Source organism: Hemibagrus wyckioides, linkage group LG03 (genome assembly GCF_019097595.1).
Source record: "Hemibagrus wyckioides isolate EC202008001 linkage group LG03, SWU_Hwy_1.0, whole genome shotgun sequence".
In the NCBI taxonomy this organism is placed as follows: Eukaryota; Metazoa; Chordata; class Actinopteri; order Siluriformes; family Bagridae; genus Hemibagrus; species Hemibagrus wyckioides.
The window spans coordinates 21,005,627-21,025,479 of NC_080712.1; the positions used below are offsets into that span (position 1 = coordinate 21,005,627).

Here is a 19,853-nt window from a genome sequence, read left to right on the forward strand (position 1 = left end):
AATTCCAACTCGGTACTGCCACCTAGGGACATATTGTTGATGTACTGCTCTCTCAGCTTTATTATTATAGTGTCATGCATCTTCATCCTTTCATGATCCTGATAAAAACATGACTAGGCTTCCGTAGAATGACTGGCATTTTTTAGGCATTTAAGATGAAAAGAAATAAGATAAATAAAAACAAACCACACGTTGTAAAACACTAGGCTATAAGCTCACCTCTGTAGCTGTGTTTATTATTTTTATTCGGGTCATTTTTTATTCATTTGCTGCGCGGCGCATGTGCCATGTTTTCCACGTCTCCATGGATCAGCTTCATTTAATATTAACTCATTCGGCGTCAATTTGACACCCTGACACTCTTATTTATTTGAACATCAGGGCAGGACCTTTACCGTGACAGCAGCAGGTATTAATAGGAAAGCGCCTTATGCTTAGTTAACCCATACACGCGGATTATGCAGGGTAGATTTGGGCGATGGACACGCTGAGGCGCGTGGAGGAGAGCAGAGCGGAGCGGCGCGTGCGGTTCCGGGTGGCGTCGGCGCGCAGCGGTAAGGTGCTGCGGGAGGTGTTCAGGGAAGACGAAGAACTGACCGAAGACTCGGCGGACTCGGACACAGCCGTTGGCTCGGAGCCTGAGCGGGCAGTCTCTCCTGCCATCAGCGAGGCGAACGGGCATCTGCTCGGACTGGCGGTGGAGCCACAGGACAGCGGTAGTGATGCGGACGACCTGCTGGTATACGCGAGCGCAGCGCATGAGCAGCTCTTCAGCCGCAAACGCGTGAACATCTTCAGTAAAAACGGCACGATTCGTGGCGTGAGGGATAAAGTGAGCGCTGGCCAAGTGCTCTTTAATAATCTCTCTAAACTCTATGGGGTGAGTACCGACGCTGGGGTCGGTGTTTAGGACTATAGTCTCAAAAGCTGCGCGTAGTTACGCACATGGCGCACTTTTATCCACGCTGTCATCATACAGAGCTTAGTATCAGTCTGTTAGAAGCGTGTTATGAGTCCTGTACAATATACTCACCTGAAAAAAGGCTAAACATGTAGTTCTAATACTTTTATGCGCAGAAGATGAAACTTTCAAAGTAAGTGCCCACTAAGAATATGGTCTAAACATACTCGCGCGCACGTGTCTGTGTGTGTGCGCTCAAGGAAGTGGGGTTTTTTGTACGTATATGGAAAAAGAATATATGTCTTAATAAGAATTAAATGTCAGTTTGACAGAACTAAAGAAAATTCATTCATTCATTCATTCATTCATTCATTCAGCATATTCCCAAGTTCAGCATCACCTGGTGGTGCAGTTTTCTTTTCCCTCTGTTCATTCATTTCTATTTCTAAAAAGATAATACGTAAACATATTTGAGAAATACTGCCTTACATTCTAAGACCAAAGGCAAAATTTCTATTTCTTCACATAACACATTAATTACACTTACTGTAGTTGCATTTGAAGGATCTCAATTCTAGTCCATTTCCCATGGAGTATTAGCCAGTCTTATACATAAGTATTTATTTCCAAATTATGATTTAGACTGAGCCAGTATCATTGAGAGCTCATATATCCACTAGAAGCCTAATTTCATAATAAGTGCATTGTGCATTGTTTATATTGTTTTTAAATCTCTTCTCTCCCATTGACAGGCCAAAGAGACCATGTCTACAAAGAAGCTGGCTGCAGGAGTGTGAAGTAATTCACAGCCTCACATCTGTACCAGGGGGTTGCATGAGTGAGCCTCAGTGATCTATTCTAAAACACTGACTAGGGAGAGACTGCTTTAGTCACTTTTCATTAACACAAATTTAGGGAACTTTGTTTGGGAACTTAAAAAAATTCCAGGTGTTATTCTGATATTTTATGAAGAAAATAAGGAATTTCAAAAAGAGTCCCTTGGATATACCTAAGCTAGTAAATTTTATGATGGAAGGAGTTAGGGATAAAGAGTACAGACATTTTAGTTGTAGTAAGAACACTAGCTGCTGTATTGTGGACTAACTGGATCTTTGTTTATGATCCTTCTGAAACATCCAAACAGCAAGGCATTGCAACCTGCACTGATGTGATCAAACATAGGCACATTTTATTTATGTTGACCTAAGAGGTAGGATCATTCTTTTATGGTAAATCAAGTACATATTTTCCTTTACATACAGAACTTGGAAATAATCTGCACTAAAGAATCTTTTATCTCTAAAATAAACTCCTTCAGCTGAACATGAAATGGTTAAACAGCCATTAGCTGTATGATGATCATTGTTTATTGCTTTTGATTCTCATTTTTAATACTTAATATTAGTTTGAATAATAGGTATGCTCTTTATATAAATATTAACTTTGTAGAATTTTTATTATTTAATAACAGATATGATGGGAATGACAGAGCCAGTATTTTTAGTTTTGTATGTTGATGAATTCTAAAATTTGCATTTTATCTATGAATGTCATAATTTTATTCACTTTCCATGTTGTCGAAATACATTTTATAGAATTAGTAGAACAACTTTTAACAGAGTAGATATAAACTATTATAACTATTTCATTAAAAACCTGATGAACAAAACAGGAAGTTGGTAGTGGTTTGTCTTTATTATACTTATTTTATGTGTGAGTATAAAAGTTAATGTTTACTACACATCCTTCAGGAACTTTGCAATGTTACACACCTTCTGCACCTCCTCCACATGTACATGTTAAATTATGCACAAGATCAGAAGGTCAATCCTCTCATTTGCCCCTCAATTATTTATCATAGAGAGAGAGAGAGAGAGGCCCTGTATGCAGATTATCTCTCATAACTGGAGTTTAGGTTTAAAAGCTAATTGAATAAGTCCATCAGATGTCTAACTGAAGAAAGTAGGTACAGTTAAACATCATGTGCTCAGGAAAAGTTAAACTTAAAATTTATGATTTTATTCCAGATGGAAGAGATTATACACAAGGCATGGAAACTATTAATTTCAAAACAACAACTTTTAGGAAGATGCTTGTAAATCCAGTAATAATATTAGTAATACTTCATATAACATCAATATTAAAGACTCGTTACAAAAGAAGACATCATATAATCACAATAATAATTCATAATCATAACAATAATTTGTTGCTTAGCAGTAATATTACTACAGCCAAAGCTTTAGGATGTTGGATGAATCGAGATCTGTCATATGCATAATATCTTTTTTCATTTGAACTGAATATCAGAATAGTATTTATTCAGGAGTGGGGTATGATGGATACCTGTTTTTTCCCCAAACTGTGTAAAACAGTTCCAGTAATTGAATTCTTCAGTCACCTTAAACTGGGTTTCAGTGCGGTCAAAGCTTCTTAATTGGATAATCAAAAGATGGTGAGGAGAGCAAAGACTCCATAGAGCAGAGTGCATGGGTACGCCACCAGCAGCTGTTGTCCACCCATATCCAGTGTAGATGCAAAGATCTTAGATGCTGATAGACTGCACCAGCCAATCACAAACAAGGCCAGCATCGTGCCAAGAATGCCTCTAAACAAACAAACAAATCATCTTTGTTAAATACTAATCAAGATTCTTAATCAGTTAAACTACTCAGTGTAATTTCTTTCTGATCTTTGCAGAACTACAAGTGACAAAGAGTCCTTCTGAGTGTAGCAAAGAATATATTGAAATAGCCAGTGCACACAGTTACATTTATGAACATTAATATTTGAAAAACAATTATTCTTGTGGTTGTACATACTCACTGCAGAGAATAAAAAATAGCGAATGCAGAGAGAGCCACCATGGGCAGCAAGCAGTATCCTAATACACTCGCCACACATCCATAGGATATTGTGTATACACTCATTAAATTCAGCAGAATATACATTCCTGCACAGCCCAGGGCACTGATACCATACACATAGCCAAAGTGTACCTTCCCTGCCTGCAAAGAAAGCAAATGCATGCAAAACCAAACATTGATATAGCAATGAATACACCGTAAAATGACACTCACAATGATGTAACCATTCCATAGTCAACTTTTGTAGTGAACAAATGGTAAGATATGCATGAGAAACCATTCATACCATTAAAAGAGTGGCCCCCAAAGCGATGCAGAAAATAACAGGACCAGTTAAATCGGTCTCATTCATGATGCTGCCATCCGCTGGCTTCATCGGGTTCAGCACAGTCAGAGTCTTCTGCCAGATGTGATCAAAGTTAATGCCCAATTCTGATGAGACACATATACAGTAATTTCCCTTGTTCATCGCTTCAGGATCTCAACGTACACTCCCTTATAGCAAACAATGTATTTCCAAAACAGGATTTATTCCAAAACATTATAATTTGATTACCCTCTAACAGTGGAGGTTCATCCTCAAAGGTGTTGGTGTGTTCAGCAGCCCCAGAAGAAGCTGCAGGTTGAAACATCTGCCCACTGTAAGGTGGATCTGTTAATGGCGTATAGGCTTCTGATGCAGCAGATGCACAGTCTCTGCCAGTGACAAGGTAAACAACTGTTCAGAATTCCTTCACACCATAACAAACAACATGAATTTCTACAAATTGCTCATGAATGTTCAGCATAGTCAATACCAGGGATACTCTTACACATCTTGGTAATGTGGACTGGCATATGCTGTGTCATAGCCGTATGCCTCTTGGGCCTGATCATCTATGTAATATTCAGACTGGTAGAAGTCTTGATCATACTGCCTGAACTCCCCCATCCTACACAGCAAAATAACACAAAAGAAGACTGCTGTGACAGTCTGAAGACTAGTGCCAAACCAACCGCAACTCCAATATGTGACTATAAACATACATTATATATAAAGTAACTGTAAAAATCTGATTTGTATACCTTTGAAAAGTCCAGTAGAACAAGCCTGTCCAAGTCTGAGTTGCGTTTTGTTGCAAGGGTCTGCCTTCTGCCTACGCAGCTGTTAGCTGGGTGTACTATGTATCTGAAGAGTTATTTATAGACAACTATATTTGCAGAGGACACAGACTGCTCTAAGAACACCGACAGTCCGAAGACCAGTGACAATGCAAGGAATTTTATACACTTTGGATAATGATAATGACACTTTGGATAAATCTATTATTACTCTGTATCATTTACAACACACAGACACATTTCTGTATGCGTATATCCATGAAGGTAAATGAACATGAAAAAATTAAATTGTATGTACCAGGTTTAAACAATAGCACATAAGCAAGCATACAGTTATACTGAATATTAGCATGCCTGTGATCACCTGCAGCACTTGGCCCATGATTTTGGTCCCTACAGCTGAATCACAGCCCTGCCAACATTCAGTAAGAGAGATTTCACTTAAATATAGTACATACATTTTTAAATACAGTAAATTCACCACCATATGGGAAACAGTGAGTTCGTTCTTTTGTTTTCCTAAGATTTACTTTAATTTACCATTTTAGGAACTAATTATTAAGTATGCATTTAAAAACACTCCCTCATAATATGGGCTAATAATGGTGATTTACTATTAGACATCTTACAATGAAACAACTCAGGTTTTGATAGAAATTGTAAAAACTGGTAATGGACCTATGGGTCAGAAGCTTTTGTAGGTAATAAAACCAAATATAGCGTGATGTATGGGCTTTGGGGTTAAGCCATCAGGTGATATCCCTCTCCTGAAAAGAGCAAGTCAACAACACTAGCAATGCTTATTCTTTATGAGTCCGTCCATAGACAGCGCTGTTTTTTTATAGCACTAACTTTGTGCACAAGGGCATTGGTACATGTTTGGTACACACAAGTAGAGGTGTTGGCCGTTCTTTTAAGACTTCCCTCCACCCAGTCTCAACATCAAAATTCTATTTCACTGGCAAGTAGAGGGTATGATGAGCAATAGCAAGCAGGCTTCACACACCTCTACACCTCCCTGTTAAATAGAAGTGTTCTCAGATACACGTTTCTCTGAAAGCTCACTTCATGGCCCCTTACTGAGTAAATAGTCATGGCTGCGGTTTGTATGGATGCAGTTGGATATAGTGGATGCAGTTTAGAATTCAAGTCAAAGGAGAGTCTACAAGGTAAAAATCACACTCTATATGTGGAAGTCTTCTTTATTTGCAAGAAAACACTGATAAAACATTTTTTTAAAAATATGGCACTGGGCACCATTAATAGTTTAGAAATATTATAAAACATTATTAAAATATTAAGACAAATTAAATACCAAGATAAAAAAATTGCTTACATTACATCTGAAAAGGGCTGTTCTATTCATTTGATCACACACTCACACACACTACCACCCTCTGACTTCTACACTCATAACACAAACACACACACACAAAGAGAATCAGCTGTAAAGCAGCTCTGCAGCATAATGTTTGGGTTGATGTTCCTTCTACTGCCAAGGCGTTCTTCTTCCCAGCACACGGTTAGTAATTTTCTGCAAGAGATGACTTGCATTAGCTTTGATAGAAACATTAACTTGTAACTGCATTGGGTGTGGTCAAATGGAAAAAGCAACTTCTGCAAATAAACATCTGTTTACCTTGTTAAATAGCTGAGCATTAAGGCGGTAGGTGTTGTACTCTGCTTTTCTTCTTTCTTCCTCCTTCCTCTTCTGAACTTCTGGGAGTTGAGCATAGATCCTAATGGGATAAAACACAAAAAATGAGCTCATGCATGCTGGTTTACTGAAATCTTCTTTTTTTTAAATGTAATACTGTATAACCTTGACAAGAGATCAAGAAATGAAGCAATCACTAATTCAGAAAGTGTTTTAAACCTGTCTAAGTCTGTGAATATTAGTAAGAGCTTACCGCTTGGATCTCTGGACCATCTCACTTACAGGAATAACTCGCTTAGAGGGAAGAGGTGGAGGAGCTGGTGCTGGCAGAATGGAGCAATTCATAGAAGTTTAAATATTTCTAAGAAAATCAGGCTATAATAGTGTTGTTTAAGAGCTTTGTTTGGATAAGCAAATTAAACCAACCTGCTTTTGGCTGCTGCACTGCTGAAGGGCGGTTAAAAAGCTCCTCTCTTTCTTTGTTGAAAACAGTTTGCATTTTTCTCTCTTCCACAAGCAGACACAGCCTTTTCATCCGCTCCCTTGAACGGGACACAAACTCTGGTCGACGCAACTCCAGCGCCTCCTGCAATGTTAGCATTCACACTATTTTTAACAATACGTCAAGAATATGAAATGAAATTGAATTAAAATGTGATGTCTAACAAGTCTGAGGTACAAAGCAATTTTACAACATGTCTTCAAACACAGCTATATCCACTTATAAGCCAGCATACCTGCAGGGAGAGACGGACTAGGGAAGAGGGTTTGCTGCTGCAATCATTCTCTGCAAGCACGTTTTGCTCAGGGGAATTCTCTCTTTCTATTTGAAAGTGTCGTTCTCTAAGCGGCTCTCTCCATGGCTGTATCCTAGTGTAGGGCTCGAACCAGGCTTGACCTTCAGACTTCCCTGCATCTGTTTGGGGGTTATTCTCCTTCCGTGCTTCCCATTTCAGTTCATTGGCAGAAACAAACCATGACAAACCTTACAGACGAGGAAAAAATTAAGGGACCATGCAAGAGTAAAAACTTTGACTTTATTCTCCTACTGCACAAACTTACCATTCGGGTAACAGGCGAGTTTGCTGGGGGCCTGTTTTCTCAGCTCTGGTTGGACTTGAACAGCACTGAAAGCCTTGAGAGCAGGCATACTGTCCTTTATCTCACTACAGACTGCTGAAGATGCCCTGGTGACTCTGGCACTACCTGGAGATGGGAAGGTAGTGCCAACATCCCGTGTGTCTTTGCGGGTGCCATTTACAACAATTTCCAAATCACCTGATGAATAAGATATTATGACATTTCCATAATTTGTTAAACAGTCTTAGCTCTATGTGGCTTCAATTTGCCAAATAAAATTAATATTAATCTTTACAGGGAAAAACAAATTCGTTTTGAAAAATTATAGGGGCTACTAATAAACTCTTGGACAATATATTTTTAAATGTGTAATATGCCTAGAATGTAAGATTATATTCTTTAGACATATACCTCAAGATTTAGTTTTAGTTTAGAAAAGTTGAATGAACATACTGCTTGTGGCGGGTAAAAAGACTCTCATCAGGAAGTGGTTGTCACAACTTTCAGTACATGGATGGAAATTACAATAGACATATATAAAATGGAGAAGGTAACAGCATTTGTCAACCACAAACTGGAACAATTTACTTCACAGTGCAGAAAAAACAGATTAAATATACAATGCCCTATAGGCCCGATATCATTTTTACAAATCAAAGAATATGTGAAATATGAAAGAAAAGACCACTTCCTACTTATACATAGATTTTCCCCATGTGCTATCTCTGCTACAACTGTATTTCTCTGACTGTCACTATGAGAAGACCTGGGGTAAACATGAACATATGATATTTATACATAATGTCTGAAATATGGAATTGTTTGTCTGTTGTTGAACTTCTAAATAAATAAATAAATAAATAAATAAATAAATAAATAAAATATCCATCTGTAACCATTACTGTACCCAACATGACAATATACCACAGAACAACCAAACAGCACACAGAGGTCAGCTGTATATTTGCACTGCAAACAGTTTCTGCAATGCTCTTAAATGCTAATGTAAGCAAACATCAAGATTTAAATTATTTTAATAGCCACACATCACTGCAACTGCACCAACAATAATAATGCAATCAGAAAAAGTAAAACTAGGAATGTTGCTCTGTAAAAAGAAGCATTGCATGATTAATATATTTTAATTGTAAAGTGCTAGACAGGTTCCTTTTAATAGTCTACCACCATTTACTTTATTTACTTTACATTTGTTGAGCTGGTGCTTCCTTCAAGTGTTACTTTAAATTTATCCCCCTTTTTAGTCATTCCTGCTACCTCTCAAAGAGTAACACCATAAAATCTGTACATTTCTTTATGACTGTACTGCACCAGACTGTCCAAATACTTTCTTTGTGACATTGCAGAAAGTTGTGACAATTTTCTGCCATGAACTTATTTTCTTGTCCTTAAAGATGTAACAACTACTAATTCATGCAGACGTGTACTCAAACAATACAGTACAAAAAATGGTGAGGACATGTCTCTAGCATTCCCTGCATAAATTACACCTACATTTATTATATATAATACTTTTCACTATTTACATTTTCTGAAACCAGGTAACGGTTAGGAGGACAAACCTGCTTGTATGCTTCTGCTGACCAGTTTGACTTTTGCCCTCTTATAACTAGTGGAACGTCCAGTGCCTCTTTGGGAGGGTGGTGTATAAGCGCTTGAGGATGATAATGTGTCTGAGGCCTAAAGAAAATGCAAAGCACACACACACCCATACTAAAATGGTTAACAACACTGGTTATGTCCGAATCCAACAGGGTCAGGCAGTGCAATTGGACTTAATTACATTATTTGTTTCAGGGAACACTATATATGACAGAAAAGACAAACCGTAAAAGAAAGATGAGAAAGGATACATTATTCAAGAATACTTTTACAATAACATACCTAATATTAAATCTTACCATGGAGTCATCTGTGTTGCTTGTTTCTGTGGCAACAGAAACAAGGTGATTTTCAGATCTACTTTTCCCATGTCCTCTTTTCTGCTTCTTAATGGTGTTATAAAGTTTCAGCAGGCCATCATTGGGCTTTAGGGTCTGACTTCCAGCCTCATCTTGTCTCCTACTGCTAACTCTGTGTGGTCCGAAAGCTTTGATCAAGCGCTGTGTGTCAATAGTAGACTGGCTGCTACTAGTCTCCACAGAAACACTGGCAGACTCGAGTCTCTCTGCGGGAAGGTAAAAGTCTTTTTCTTGGTGCTTCTTCTCCACTAATGTCTGTTTGTTACTTGAAGACTTGTTTTCCCATGCAGTTTTTAGAGTATCTCTCACTTCATTTCTCTCTTTCACTTTTCTCTTTTTGGTGGTGTCTGTTTCCTGTGTTCTCCGTGGCTCATGTTCTCTCGTCCTACTCTTGCTTTTTTCCACTCTACTGTGTGCCAGTTTAGGTGTGTGTGGTGGTGAGGAGCTGTGCAGCAGTCGGGACAGACGTTCCAGTCTTTCCAGCAGTGATATTTCTAAGGTGTTAGTGGTTTGAGTCTCCTGAAGGATGAATTGCTCATTGAAACGACGCCACAACTGGTCTAGAGAGCTGTCAATCTCCGCACCAATTTGCTGAGCTTTTATGTCCTTCTCCTTCTCCCTTGTGGCCTTAGTATGCAAAGGCAGAGTTTCTGTTCCCATGTTATGCTTTTCTACTCTGTGGTTAGGATGTAGTTCAGTTGTGCTGTACTTAGCCTCCATGTGCAGGGGGATAAATGCTTCACCCTCCTCGGTTTGCTCAGCCGCTTGCTCATTTTCAAGGACAACAGACTTACTGAAACCAGTACGCCGATATGGCAGACCAGCATTGCCTCTTTGGTTATGAAAGCCTTTTGTAGACAGAGTGGATTCTGTCAAAGAAAGAATTTGTTAATTCCTGTGTTAACATCGGTGCACAATGTCTTACCTTCAATGTATGCAACAACTCACCTCTTTTCATTTTGGCCCTTTTGCTGTAAATGCCTTCCTTATGTTTCGGTGTAACGTTGTTGTCCACAAGCTCCCTGGATCCCAAAACCTCAGGTGTAAATTGAGGGGGTACAGCATCATCAGATCCTATAGATCATATAAGGAAGTGTAGGAGAGACAAATTAGTATAGTTAGATGAATTAGTTAGAGCTAGCCTACAAAAAAAGCTTCTCTTCTGCATATGATGAAGTGCAGCATTACTGGGTTTGTCTTTCTCCCGAACAAAGGATACTATGAATAATGCAGCCGTGCAACGGGGAGGCGCTTACAACTGTGTAACAACGAGTGCTTTGAGACTGAATAAGAACAAAAGACAAGACAGTACAAACAAATAACCTGTAGCACTTCTAGTACTGTAGAGTTAAAGCAGTTATTTGTTAAACATTGTATTATATTGATATACTATGTAGTTGGATTATTAAGCATCATTCCACATCCCAGAGCACTCCCTCATTCATAATCCTAATTCTTTGATACTCTTATCCAGGTCACATGTTACCACTGCTAATTTTGTTTCACACACAAATATCCTGCTCTAACAAAGTAAAATACACACATATTGTCTATATATAGATATTTATATATGTGCTGTGTGTTGTATGTTGTAACTGTGTAAGCTGCTGTAACACAAGAATTCCCCTCATGGGATCAATAAACGGTGCTCTATAAATCCTTTAAAATCACTTTGACACAATAATTTTTTCACCTTAGCACATGTGCTTATGTGTCATGCAGATGTAACTCTATACCTGGGTGAGAGCTCTCCACTGTTGTATCAGAGCGATTAGGCGAGAGCTCAGGGAGAGCCTGTGGCATATAGAAGAGTTCTGAACTGCCATGAGGTTTATATGGCAATAAAGTTGGAATAGCTGGAAGAAGCACACAAAGATGAGTTATACTATAATAATGCATCTTAGTAGCTCACATACTTAAAGGACTAATAATACAATATTTTAAAATCTTGCCACTTACCAGTTGTATTAACTAATAAAGGTATACTTGGACCAGCCAGACTTTGGTCAGTGGTAAAGGCTTGTGGGTATCTGGAGGTAGTCTGTGAATATCCATTAACCATTCCTGTGTTCTGAGCCTGGTCTGCGTTTCTGTCTTTACTTAAGCTGGTCTCACTGGATACAGATGCTTGCCGTTCTTCATTGGTGCTAGAGACTGGGATTGGGACAGCTCTTGAGGTGTTCGGACTGTCTAAGTGATGTGTGTGTGATCCACTGGGCAGTTCTTGGTAACTGCAGGAATCACTGGCAGGAGTGTGAGGTCTCTGGGTGGTGTTTTGTTGTAATGTCACTGAAGGTGTGAAGTGACTACTGGACAAGTGAGGTTCATGACCAAGGGCAGAACCTGACTCCAAGCCTGGAGTAAACTCTCGTTTTCCTCTGATGGCAGAATGAGCTGCTTCTGGGATTGGCTCATTTCTCTCACTGTCTGAGAGCTCATCTTTATCTCTCACTTCTCTCCCCTTTCCCCATTCATTCTTTGTTGCTCTATTTGTCACTTGACCCTGCAGTTTCCACTCCTCAGATGACCTCAGGGTTGTATACAAGTTTCTTTCTAGCACATTGTCATTGTGTGAGGCATGGCCATTGTGTGTATGCAGGCGCTGACTCACTGTCTCAGGGGAGGGTGTGTGCTGAGGGTTACACCCCTCCTTGATGCCAATCTGACTTTCTCTGTCCTCTGGTGGTGTGTGCAGTGGAACACTGGGGTTGAGTGGAATTTGACTGACTCTCTGCAGCTGCTTTGAGAGACGGTCTTCTGCACTGCGCACTGCTGCAAAGCCTACAGCAGGCTTGGGGACAGTGCCAACACTGGCCTGCGTACTGCTTTCTGAATCTGAGCTCGACTGAGACATGAAGAAGATAGAGATCAGGATATCAGAACAGGAGTAATGGCTAAGGTAGAGGCTAATAGAAACAGAAAGATGATAGGTTTATGTTCTTATGTAACTCTTACTCTAGCTGATCTCTATTTTAAACTGAGTAGGATTACAAAACAAACCATATCATAATCAGCACCTCATTTAACACGACTTTACTGACAATGTGACATTCGTTTATCTCTTTCCAGTGTGTTGCGTCTTACCTTGGTGTGTTTAGTATGTAACAGGAGCTCTCTTTTGATCTCCTCAATCCTTCTTCTGTCCTCTGCATTAAGGTCTAATGATTCACTCTTGGCACCAGACAACTTCATGATCCAGTCTTTGAAGACAGAATTGTCATGTAACCAAAAAAATGTATAATTTTGCAGTAATATTTAAAAACTTTGAATGGACTATTTGTAATAAAAGTGATTAAATTTTTACCTCTAGCTTGGCCCTCATCGGGATCAGCAGTACTTGACCGGCTGGTAACCACAGAGACAGACGACTCACTCTGCAGAAGCTTAGCAACCCTAGAAGCCAGTGAATGCTCACTGCTGGCATTACTTAAAACACCCATTTCTGCCTCTGTTTGACTGTGGGTGGGACTTATCTCAGATGAAATGATGCCAGCATTCTCTGTATTGTCTTGACTTTGCTGTTGGCCATCTAATGTTAAGGAATCATTCCCCTGTGTAATCGACTGAATCACAGGGCCTACCCTGTCGGGGTCTGCTGCACTGCAACCCTCAGGCTCTGCTCTCCTTGGAGCCACACGAAAATCACGCGACTTTGGATTTTCCTCCCTGCCCAGAGAGGGTGCTGAATGCCCTTTGCTCATGTGATCAGAATTTGTGGACAGCTCTAGAGGCCCAGATGTGGATGAGGAGCTCTCCTTCAAGGCGGAGTCTGAGGATGAGTGAGCTAGTACTAAAGAAACCTTTCCATCAACTGACAAAAATGAGTCATCATGATATGCTTGTGTGTTCTGCTGGAGTGACAATAAGGAAGCATTGCTCCCTGAATAACAGTGTGAGCCACGGAAGGAGGCCTCTGAGTAATGTCCAGACACAAGGCTCTCTGCATGACCAAGCAAACGCCTTATCTCCTGCAGGGTTCCAGAACCCACAAGAGATGAGTCCCCTTCTTTTAAACTCTCTGAGGTCCCAGAAACAGATGCAGACTGAGTTGGCAGGCCATAACTGCCCTCTCGATGAGAAGTGTCAGCTCCATGATGAACACTGTGCAATGGACTGTGGAGTTTAGGAGGAGTGCCTGTCTGAAAGTGTTCTTTCCTTATACTGCCTGAACTAGCTGGTCTGATTGGCTGCTGAACGGACTGCTGAATAAATAACTGTGTTAAAGAGGCACTGGAATCTGCAGAAAGCACACTGGAACTTGAGAATGTCTCCTTCTGAAGACTGTCACCTGTATACAATAGCAACATGAAAGAACACAGCATTAAAAGAACATGAGTAGACAAAGTATTTGCATCTACACATACACAATTATAACAGCAGTAAAATGGCATAAGTAAGCCACCCAAAATGTACAGCTTTTTAAACACATTCAGAAAATTATCAAGGTTATAATAAATAAATCATTGCTAGTAACTAAGACAAGGAGGCCAAATATCCTACCTAAATTATAATGAATAATTTTCATTATGTTACACTAATATGAAAAGGGAGTACAAAGTAGTTTACCATCAGATGGCTGCATACTCTTGGTGGGTGTTCCCACTGAGCCTTTAATGGTACATAAATCAGTAGGAGAAAATTCAGGCTCTCTGATGGGTCCTCGTAGTGTAAAGGGATTTAGGATTGTTGAAGGTGACTGATCAATCCCCAAATTGTGAAGGTAGAGCTGCAGAAAAATGTGTGTTAAATATACTAATAATATCTACTCTAAGTTAATCTCTTTTGAAAGTATATATTGATTAAAGTTTGTTTTTACTTACAGGGATTCTGTCTTCGATGTTAAACTCGGGGGGCCGTCGGGGGGATCCGGGTCTAGAATTCCAATAAGGTGCATAGTTGTCCAACTCAAGACTTACAACAGAGGAAGCTGCACCTGTTGATGCCTGAAAATTGGAAACTGTGTTGCTCATGTTGTTATTTACGTTTATGCCTCTGTACTGATCCACACTAACCAAAGCAGGGGGCTTTAAAGGACTGGTGCCCGAGTCATCAGCTGGCCTATGGTTATTTGTTTCACTTGAGGACAGTGCTGATTCAGCTGCAGCAGACTTGAAGCCTGGAGAGATGGTATCAATGTGTGTAAGAGGAGATTGATTTTGGTTTTGTTGCAGTTCATCCTGCTGAACAGGGGTGATGACTGTTCCAAGAGAGGAGTGGGAACAGGACTGAGTAAATGGTGATGGTGACGTGGACCCTATAGCTCCTCCTGCCACATCCACATCCACACATGATTGCACACCACTACCTGTCTGAGTAGGTGGAGTGCTGCAATTGGCACTAAACTCTGAAGATGTCTTGTTAGAATGTTGTTGACTTTGTTGTTTTATTGCCTCAGAAACAGAATCTTGTTCTTTCCTTTTTGAATGTACACCATCAAACCCTTGCAAAGACAAATTGTCATAAAATGGCCTGCTGGAACTCTGATTGGCTTTCCAAGCATCAACCTTCTGCACATAACTGAGGCTGGGTAGAGAATGCACTCTACCTTCAGAGAGCCTAGGCTCCTGATTTTTGAGCTGTTGGTCAGATGTGGGCAGGAGTTTGGCTAAGGTAGGTTGATCAAGTGGCGTGTCTTCATCAGCAATGACAGGCACATTTACTACAGGGGAAGGGCCTTCTTGGCTTTGAGCTCTCTCATGTTGAAGGTGTGACTCTGTATGAGCTTCACCTGGGTCCAAAGAAGTGGCAATTGTAACTCCAGCAATGCTTGGGTGGCTTGAGGTACTTAGGGCTAATGCTGGAATGTCATTTGGTTTAGGAGTGCTGTTTTGGGTTGATGTGGCCACAGTGTCTTGATTAGAATATACAGGAGATAGTCTGGGTGCAGCTAGTGCTTCTCTACCAAGCAGCACTGCAGGTGTGGACTGAAACACAGGCTGAGAGGACAAAAAAGAACCATCTGCTGCATGATTGCTGCCTGAGCTCCAGAGTGCTCTCTGTAGCCCGCCACCTTCACTGGCCAAAGGGACATTCTGTCCAATTGGAGTGTTTTTGTTCTCAGTTTGATTACTACCTTCTGGTGCAGCTAATGAGGTCTCACTGTGGAGCTGAAGCTGCCCGAGTGGAAGGTCAGTGGTGCCATCTGCTTGCCTACTTCTGGAGCGAACTGTAATATTTGAGACAGCAGATAAACGATTGGAAAGTGACACACTACCTCTCCCCAAAGTCCTTCTTTGTGATAACAATGACGAAGAGCCACCTTGAGGCTGCTTTCTACTTTCAGATGGTCTGAACTGGTGTTCCTTTGTAGAGGTACATGCAGGATCCTGCTTCTGGGAAACAGCAGAATGTTTAGTCTGGCTCTCTGTTTGACTGAGAACAGTCTCAGACGAAGAGGGTGCACTGCTACTGGCTACACCAAGATCCTTTTCCAGAAGTTTCTGAAAGGAGTGAACAGGTTTGCCACTGCTTAAACCATATGCATTCCCTCTTCCATTCAAATCAGCATCAGTTTGTTCCTCTAGCTCCTTCTGCCATTCATCATTGTTCTCCAGGCCACTATTGTGTTCCTCATCATGAATCTGGGTTGCCTGGTAATTGCTACTAGGTGACATGCTGTGCTGTGATAGTGAGCAGTAGCTAGTAGCATCCTCTAAAATAACAGACATCGTCCCCAAATGACGCTGTGATAGTGATGCCTGTTCGTGGGACCTGTGTGTGAGGTTGGATTCTCCATCCACATCTAGGCGTGACATCTGAGAGCACCTCTCAGAAGCAATGGACAGGTCAGGTGACCCCCTTAACACACAACACAAAATGTTTAGCATGCCGTCAGAACAAAAATATACATTTACCTTAGTTAATAATTTGAAGACCGTACCTTAAAGGGACAAACTCTAAATCTGTCTGATAGAGGAGAGTGAACTCTGAAGGTACAACGGCCTTCCCCTGAGGAACCAGAGTCAGTGCAGGCGATAAACAGCTATCCTGCAGTTCTGGTCAGGTGAAAAGAACATGACTTCAGCAGTTGTAAAGCAGAATCACCTGTTAACTTATGCATTTATTTCTCATTAGTAGTAATTATACTTGTGTTCTGTTTACCTAGCTGTAAAGATTCAAATCTGTTGGCTGCTGGCTGCATGTTTGAGTCTCCCATGATAGCCATTTGCCCTTCAGAGCTAAGTGTAATCCCTTGTAGATCATCAGCTTCCAGCAAGCCTGATGTTTGTCCCAGAAACTGACTAGGATCCTCTTCAACTGGGAGTTGGTGCCATGACTCCATCTCCTACAAACAAAAGTTAAACAATTAACAATTATATTTAATAAACTATTTTACAGATTGTGTAACAAAGCACTGGTTATTAACAGTACCAAATAACCCACATATAAATATATGTGTTGAAAATATTGTAATATTTACATCATACACCAGTTATTATGAAACAAGAAATTCCATTAAATTTGAATATAAATGTCTGAGTGACAAGAATGTATAAACTACAGATATAGAACATTAAGAACATTAATGAGCAAAGCCATGAAGTGTACATGTACATTAGGGCAGCATGTATCAAACAAGTGGGAGACACTTATTCAAGTTAACAATACTGGCTAAATTAATCTTTCCCAGAATTCCAGTTCAAAACTGTTACAAAATGTTTATACCATGGGTTTGATGTTAAAGTGTTCACAAAGTTTTGGCCATCTAAATTATCAAGGTATTGGTGGCGGTACAGTGAAGAATCAAGCTGATGCCCTGAAAAGGAAAGCATAATGAACAGACAGTCTGCTGCCACACAAATCTTTGGACTCAACAGTAATCACACAGCATCTATCTGCCAAACCTCAGCGAGGCGATATGCAACACTAATCAGAAAGCTGCATGCGGAGCTGACAGCATGAAAACAAAGACATTGCTACACCAATCAGGCATAACATTATGAGCTCAGACAGGTGAAGTGAAAAACACAGATTATCTCATCATCATGGCACCTGTTAGTGGGTGGGATATATTAGGCAGCAAGTGAACATTTTGTCCTCAAAGTTGATGTGTTAGAAGCAGGAAAAATGGGCAAGCGTAAGGATTTGAGTGAGTTTGAAGAAGGGCCAAACTGTGATGGCTTGACAAATGAATCAGAGCATCTCCAAAACTGCAGCTCTTTTGGAGTGTTCCCGGTCTGCAGTGGTCAGTCTCTATGAAAAGTGGTCCAAGGAAGGAACAGTGCTGAACCGGTGACAGTGGGCAGACCAGGCTCATAGATGCACGTGTGGTGCGAAGACTGGCCCATGTGATCCGATCCAACAGACGAGCTACTGTTGCTCAAATTGCTGAAAAAGTTAAAGCTGGTTCTGATAGAAAGTCGACAGAATACACAGTGCATCGCAGTTTGCTGTGTTTTGGCAGCAAAAGAGGGGCCAACACAATAGTAGGCAGGTGGTCATAATGTTATGCCTGATCAGTGTATGTATGCACACAATATGTGTTTATTGTCTTTATTTTCAGATCGGTCAGATGTGACATGCATAGGCAAAGCACACAGCACTAAATCTCGACACAATGAACTGTTCCCACGCGCAATGTCTACTGTGGATGCACAAGCTTGCCTAGATAAGTCTAAAGATAGTTTTCAGATAGAGACTGAGAATGTGATCTCCAGGTTCCCCAACAACAACAACAACTATACAGTCGGCTAGCTATCTGCTCAAACCGAGTATGGGGTACCGAGAGCTAACGTGAGCATCACTGCTGTTGCTCACTGGTTCATCTTCGTTTGCTAAACAATAGGCACTATTCCACAAACCATGAACTCGTGCTGATTAAAGAGTAAACGTATAAAGATATCCGTGCTGCCAAATAAACCAACGTGAAGCCTGCTAAGCTAGGTTATGCACTTGTTGCTTCTTGCTAAAGCTAGCTAACTAACGTTTTTGAAGAGTTATACAACTGGCGGGAAACAACAGTTACTCAAAGATAGTAAATAAAAAAAACATGCTTTTAAAAAAAGGCGGTGTTACTTAAACAAACTCACTCTATTAACACTTGCTCCATGTTCGCCTTCTCCTAACGTCTCCATTGTTGTTTGAGGAGCTATGAACTGTTTCTATGCGAATAACTGACATTTCTTGCGCATGCGCACATGAAAGGCTCTCTCTCTCTCTCTCGCTCTCTCTCTCACTCACACTCACATACACACACACACACTTTTGCGCAGAATCACTTTGAATGCACATAGTCACCGTACCGGTTGCCATAACTTCCATTTTTAACCGCGAGTTGGAATATATATCAGTGTATTTTATATATTCTTTCAAGCAGAAAATGCAGTCTAGTTTATCTGAATGTATGTATGGTTAAAATGGTGATTTAATATACGGACTTATGGTGAAAAAATATCACTAGCTTAGTAGAGTACTCAGAGGTCTCCGATAATGGTCATTATTTATGTCAGTGTACACTCACCAGCGATTTCATTAGGAATACATGTACACATTGTATACATGTAGACATTCATGCAATTATGCAATCAGCCATTTGTGTGGCAGTAGTGCAATGTATAAAATCATGCAGGTAATGTTCACATCAACCATCCAAAGCTGGACTAACTATTAAAATTTCTACTGATGCACACAGACGGTAGGGTCAGAATTTGGTTCAACCAACATAAATTCATGAACTCATAGAGCCAATCTGCCTTGTATCAACAGTCCAGGCTGGTGGAAGTGGTGTAATGGTTTGACAGTCAATCATTGTTGAATGAGACAGCCCATTTGAGTACTGTTGCTGACCATGTGCATCCTTTTTTATGACCACAATCTACTCATATTTTAATGGCAAATTCCTGTGTGATAATTCACCATGTCACAAATATAAAGCTTTGTGTTCCTTTCTGTCTGTTTTCACAAAAAAAATGAGTTCAGAGTTCTTCAGTGGCCTTCTCAGTCACCAAATCTGAATCTAGTTAAACACCTTTGGGATGCTGTAGAATTGGAGATTCACAGCATGAAAGTACTCCTGAAAATTGCGTAGGAATTGTGTGATACAATCGTGTCAACATGGACCAGAATTCTAAAGCAATGTTTTCAACATGTTGTGAAATCTATGAAGAACTGAGGCTGGTTTTTAGAGCAAAGTGAGTCCCTACCCAGTATTAGTGGTGTTTTTAATAAAGTGAATGCATGGCATGATTATCTCACAACAACAACAACACCGATAATAATAATAATAATAATAATAAGTAGTATAATGTAGTATTGTTTGGTCCAGCTAA

At 40.2% G+C, this 19,853-nt stretch overlaps 3 protein-coding genes across 4 annotated transcripts; 1 reads left to right on the forward strand and 2 right to left on the reverse strand.

Moving 5' to 3' along the window:
• Positions 1–72: 72 nt before the first annotated feature.
• grxcr1b (glutaredoxin and cysteine rich domain containing 1 b) lies at positions 73–2,391 on the forward strand. The gene is made up of 2 exons (XM_058385517.1): positions 73–880; positions 1,654–2,391. The coding sequence occupies exons 1-2, from the start codon at positions 479–481 to the stop codon at positions 1,696–1,698; spliced, it is 447 nt and encodes a 148-aa protein (XP_058241500.1). The 5' UTR covers positions 73–478; the 3' UTR covers positions 1,699–2,391.
• A 251-nt stretch (positions 2,392–2,642) lies between these two features.
• zgc:123321 (Protein YIPF5-like) lies at positions 2,643–4,938 on the reverse strand. The gene is made up of 6 exons (XM_058385514.1): positions 4,834–4,938; positions 4,581–4,700; positions 4,325–4,464; positions 4,055–4,200; positions 3,728–3,909; positions 2,643–3,509 (listed from the first exon to the last, which is right to left on the reverse strand). Exons 2-6 carry the CDS (start codon positions 4,697–4,699, stop codon positions 3,347–3,349), a joined length of 750 nt encoding a protein of 249 aa, XP_058241497.1. The 5' UTR covers position 4,700; positions 4,834–4,938; the 3' UTR covers positions 2,643–3,346.
• Positions 4,939–6,045: 1,107 nt separating this feature from the next.
• On the reverse strand, positions 6,046–18,747 carry alms1 (ALMS1 centrosome and basal body associated protein). Of its 2 annotated transcripts, XM_058385385.1 has the most exons (19): positions 18,615–18,679; positions 17,251–17,341; positions 16,687–16,870; positions 16,466–16,580; positions 14,406–16,383; positions 14,152–14,311; positions 12,890–13,873; positions 12,670–12,785; positions 11,545–12,430; positions 11,322–11,441; positions 10,534–10,659; positions 9,526–10,454; positions 9,187–9,304; positions 7,589–7,804; positions 7,264–7,511; positions 6,953–7,112; positions 6,780–6,849; positions 6,509–6,608; positions 6,046–6,403 (listed from the first exon to the last, which is right to left on the reverse strand). In XM_058385385.1, exons 2-19 carry the CDS (start codon positions 17,251–17,253, stop codon positions 6,359–6,361), a joined length of 6,558 nt encoding a protein of 2,185 aa, XP_058241368.1. In that variant the 5' UTR covers positions 17,254–17,341; positions 18,615–18,679; the 3' UTR covers positions 6,046–6,358. The 2 variants fall into 2 exon arrangements, with proteins under 2 accessions (XP_058241368.1, XP_058241367.1); XM_058385384.1 differs by lacking the exon at positions 17,251–17,341 and having other exon boundaries at positions 18,615–18,747.
• Positions 18,748–19,853: the final 1,106 nt, after the last annotated feature.